General features: G+C 34.6%; 1 protein-coding gene and 1 long non-coding RNA gene across 3 annotated transcripts in view; one reads left to right on the top strand and one right to left on the bottom strand.

Annotated features, from left to right (window-relative positions):
• LOC106873101 (protein shank) overlaps positions 1 to 5,329 on the bottom strand; it is a 152,164-nt gene that overhangs the window by 43,539 nt on the left and 103,296 nt on the right. For both annotated transcript variants that reach the window (XM_014920328.2, XM_014920327.2), the window contains exon 13: positions 3,999 to 4,098. In XM_014920328.2, coding sequence (XP_014775814.1) covers positions 3,999 to 4,098 — 100 coding nt within the window. The remainder of the gene's footprint in view (positions 1 to 3,998; positions 4,099 to 5,329) is intronic.
• The window catches only part of LOC128250129 (uncharacterized), a 13,812-nt gene continuing 9,422 nt past the window's right edge, over positions 940 to 5,329 (top strand). Inside the window, exon 1 of the long non-coding RNA XR_008266253.1 lies at positions 940 to 1,036. This is a non-coding gene — a long non-coding RNA (uncharacterized LOC128250129). The remainder of the gene's footprint in view (positions 1,037 to 5,329) is intronic.

Here is a 5,329-nt window from a genome sequence, read left to right as displayed (position 1 = left end):
TATATATATATATATATATATATATATGACAGGCTTCTTTCAGTTCCCATCCACCAAATCCACTCACAAAGCTTTGGTCAGCTCGAGGCTGTAGTTGAAGACACAGGCTCAAAATGTTACACAGTGGGGCTGAACCTGGAACCATGTGGTTGGGAAGCAAAAGTCTTAGACAAGAATTGAACCAAGCCAGACGAATACTTTTGATACTCAGAATCAAGAGAATTAGCTGAACCACTTTATCTGTTTTAAAAAGAAAGAGGTTGTCATGGGATTTAGTACAGATGTAAACTTTGAGACAAACCAATATGGTGGCTAATGACTCAGGTATTTGAAATACTTTTCAGAATCTATGTTGCTGTATTTGGGACACTTCTTGAGATCAAAATACCACTTCGTCAATTATTTCACTTATGAGAGAAATGCAAGTATTACTAACAGAAATGTGAAATTGGATCTTTAAAGCCTTCCACTGAGAGGAAGTGCATGTTTTCAAAGTATTAGATTCACAACTTAATTAAGAACGTATAGATTAAGAGATAAAAATCTTAGATATAGTAAAACGCAATATATGTTTTGTCAGTCAGATGGGTAAAGAAGAGTAATACAACAAATGGGCTTTGAGAGAGTGATAGTCAGAGACACTAAATGCAGATGAACTGTAATAAAAAGCTTTTGTTTTGAAAAGTCTGGTATTCTATTCAAAACAGATTGCAAATTTTTGGTTTATCAGTTTCAATACACATATATAAGTATATATATGAAATTAAATATCGAACCCTCTTTTTGAAAATATCATTCACATAACATATAAATAATTATTATGTTCAATGATAATAGATATATGTATATACTTACATTTTTTATTTTCATTTCTAATCCATTTTTCCATGTTTGTCTTTTCTGATACAAGCCCTTATTTTTTTTCCAAGTAAAGGATAACATATTTTACTGATTTCATGGATTTAAAGCAGCGGTCCCCAAACTTATTAGACAATTGACACCTTCATGGAATTCTTGATCCCTCATCGACCCCCAGGTATGTATGAGAAAATAAATAGATAATAATAAAAAGTAGATTTGTCAACCCCCATGTGAGTTTGCACACACATTCACGCATGCATACACACGTGTATATGTATGCACAAGCATGGGTGTGTATAAATATGAATATGTATGAGTGCATATCATCATCATCATTGTTTAACGTCTGCTTTCCATCACGATTTCACTTTCGCTTGCCCCAACAGGTCTTCGCAAGCCGAGTTTAGTGTCCAATGAAGGAGACATTGGCATGGGTGCCAGTCGTCGAATTTAGTTCGATTTCGATTTCACTTGCCTCAACAGGTCTTCACAAGCGGAGTTTAGTGTCCAATGAAGGAAAGGTATGCATAAGTGGGCTGGCTACATCCCTGGCAGAGGCCTTGGATTTTGGTCTCACTTGGCTTTCCAGGTCTTCTCACGCACAGCATATTTCCAAAGGTCTCGGTCAGAAGTCATTGACTCGGTGAGGCCTAATGTTCGGAGGTCATGCTTCACTTCCTGGGCCTGCCTCTTCCACAGGTTCCCTCAACCGCTAGGGTGTGGCACTCTTTCACACAGCAATCCTCATTCATTCTCGCCACATGACCATACCAGCACAATCGTCTCTCTTGCACACCACAACTGATGCTTCTCAGGTTCAACTTTTCTCTCAAGGTACTTACACTCTGTGGAGTGTGCACACTGACATTACACATCTATCGGAGCATACTGGCTTCATTCCTTGCGAGCTTACGCATGTCCTCAGCATTCACGGCCCATGTTTCACTGCCATGTAGCATGGCTGTTCGTACACATGCGTCATACAGTCTGCCTTTTACTCTGAGTGAAAGGCCCTTTGTCACCAGCAGAGGTAAGAGCTCTCTGAACTTTGCCCAGGCTATTCTTATTCTAGCAGCTACACTTTCAGTGCACCCTCCCTCACTACTAACTTGGTCACTTAGATAGCGGAAGCTATCAAATACGTCTAGTTTTTCTCCCTGGAATGTGGCAGAAGTTGTTTTCTACATATTTTCAGTGTTTATTGTTCCTGAACATCTGCCACATACAAAAACTAACTTCCTAGTTAACCTTCCTTTGATATTGCTGCATCTCTTATGTGTCCATAGCTTGCACTGGGTACATCTTATGGAGTTTCTACCTACGCATAAAATAAAGTACCTGTCAAGTATGGGGGTTGATGATATCAACTACTACCCCATCCCTCAAAACTGTTGGCCTTGTGACTAAATAAGAAAACATCATTATTTATGGAATATATTCTTTGTTATTTTACTGTAAATAACCGTTATAAACCTAAATAATTTAGTTATAGCTGTTATTTACAGCAAAACAACACAGATTACGCTCTGTAAACAATAATAAAACTTGGTTTGTGTGAAATGATATACACTCCAGTAAGTCTAGAAAAATTTATCAAAGAATTCCCACACTCTCATTGAGCTTCTCAGTAAGAATCTCACTAGAAATCAAATGTTTTAATGTCATCAGGAGAGGTTTCTAAATAAAAACAAGAATAGAATGAAAAAAATGTTCTCCTCCCCAGGGTGTGTCAATAGAGAGATCCACAATAGAATGTGACATGGAAAAAATGAATGAATGAAAGATATTTTTAGATAAGAATAACAGTCACTTAGCTAATCAAATCATATTGACAACACTGAGCTGCATTTGGCAAAAAAAGAACTTTTTTTTTTACATGAAAGGTATCTGTCTTTTCTACCTTTCGGGGGATGATTTCAGTTATGCTTTAAAAACTTTCATATCATGTCAATTTACCCACCACAACAGAATTGAGATCCCAAAACCAAGATGTCACATAAAAAGCATTTGTGTGGGAGCTGGTGCCATATAAAAAGCACTGGTTATAGTACCACTTTAAAAACACTCAGTAAACTCTGTGGAATGGTTGGCATTAGGAAAGGCATCTAACCATAAAAACCGTCCACATTGACTTTCTCAGGAAAAACTAAAACAGTGTTTTTAGTTTTTGAGATTTATCCATCAAATTTGGGGCAGTTTATTTTCATGACAAATCCACCTTTGGTCTCAATGACAGCCTCCAGGGGTGACCTCAGAACTGGCCACAGGCCTTTGTCACTATCTTCCATTTTCTTGTATAACTGATATTTCTGCTAAAAACATCATCCACTCATCTTTGCATGTATTTATTGATACATAAAAGCAACCATATGAACGTTGAGCTATTCTATGAAGAAAAAAAAAAAAAAGAAGCTTAATTGTAAACTTATACACACTGGAAAGAAGATATAACAGTGTGATAAGAACCTCTCAACACTATATTTTATATGATTACTAATATATATAGGTGAAATAACTTCCCATTGTGATATTTTTAATAACAGTCTTCCAGAATTTTATTCATGTATTTTCCATTTAATTTATTTCCAAAGAGAAGAAAAGGTACTATTGATTTATTTTGACACCCTCTGTATATATTAATGTTTGCTTTTACATTCAGTTATCAAAAAACAATTTTACATTAATCTGATTGATTACTCTATCCTGTTGTAGAGTAAATATTCATCATTCTTAAACAAGAACGTTGTTGGGAGTGACTTTGAAGTTTTGTCTAGCTAAGCCATTGTTGGACTGCAGTCTGACAATGGCTTAGCTGGCTGAAACTTTGAAGTCACTGCCAACACCATTCCTTTTTAAGAATATATATATATATATATATATATATATATATATAAACACACATGTGCATGCACACACATACACACACACACTACCATAGAGATAATTTATCTAATGAATAGGAGTGAAAATAGTAATTTTGGGCTTGAGTTGACTAGTTAATTCATAGGTTGTCCAATAAAATTAGTTACTTGTTTGATAAAATGTTTCTTTAATAGAATAATTAAAATGTTGTTTTATAGCATAGACACACAATTAAGTTAATAAATACCTCAGAGGTAATAAAATTAGCTACTTACTTGATAAAGTGCCTTCCCAAGTGATTAAACAAAGTTCGTTGTTTTATAGTTTTCCGTTGAAAATACTCAGTGTCAGCATCAAGATCACCAAGGGAACAGGCTGAAACAAAACAAAGCCAATGAAATGAATCGAACAGTGGAGTGCAGAATTCAAATTCTTATAGAAATATATTTGGGTCTTAATAAGGTTAATGTTAGAACTGAAAGCAATAGAGAGTAAAATTAACTCTTTAGCATTTAAACAGGCCATATCCAGCCCAAATATTCTACTTGTTTTATGTGCAAACTGGCCATATCCAGCCCAAATATACTTGTTTTATGTGCAAACTGGCCATATCCAGCCCAAATATACTTGTTTTATGTGCAAACTGGCCAGATCTGGCCTCTCACATCTAGCCAGCAATGTCATTCAAAGAATAAACAATCACTTCATTGAAGTCTCAAAGATATGAGATAATGGATGATTAATTCAAAACAAAGTGAATAAATAAGGATTACATTTGACAGATTAATTTGAATGTTAAAGGGTGATACCTTTTTCAGTGGAAAGCGCTTATCTGTGGAATGTGGCCTTATATATCAATCTATCTTTTGTTGTGAATGTCTTGCTTGAAGCTGTTTTCTGTTGAGACATGTCGAGTTTATTGAAGCAACCTGACTTATGGAAAATACCAGTTCTACTTTGGATACACATTTAATATCCTTACTGGAATGACTATTAAATTTAATTTCACAGTGAAAGGGTTAATCAGTTAAAAAAGTGGTCTTACACTGTTGCCTAAGAGTAAAACTGATTTGTCAGCCTTTTCAAAGAGGAATCAACATACAAAGTAAAATTTTCTTATATAATCAGAGATTATATACTGAGATCGCTAAGTGCATATTTATGATGTATTAACACATTAACTGCCACAGCTTATTACTGGAACTTAAAGATGATGCCATGTAATTCTAGTCACACAGCATATAATTTAATTACAATGAAATGTTTTTTTTTGTATTTTTACAATATTTCATAAGTAAACTTTAATATTTAGCACTCATGTTATTTAAATATCCTTGAAACCATGTCAAAAATACAGAATAAAATATTTTCTCAAATTATAAAAACTAGTCCCATGATAATATTTTCACATTTGATTCCCAATTCTAATAATTTTTATAATGTACGTCTAATTATTCCTTTGTATAATAATGCTCACTTGCTTAGTAAGTATTTCTTTCGTTATTTTATCACAGTCATAATCTCTCTTTTTTAAACAGACATTACGGTAGCCCCACAACAGAGGGAGAAGCAGTTTGTCAAGTTTTACCTCCCCCCCAAAGCAACA

Source organism: Octopus bimaculoides, chromosome 19 (assembly GCF_001194135.2).
Source record: "Octopus bimaculoides isolate UCB-OBI-ISO-001 chromosome 19, ASM119413v2, whole genome shotgun sequence".
NCBI lineage: Eukaryota > Metazoa > Mollusca > Cephalopoda > Octopoda > Octopodidae > Octopus > Octopus bimaculoides.
This window is presented reverse-complemented; position numbering and strand designations above follow the sequence as displayed.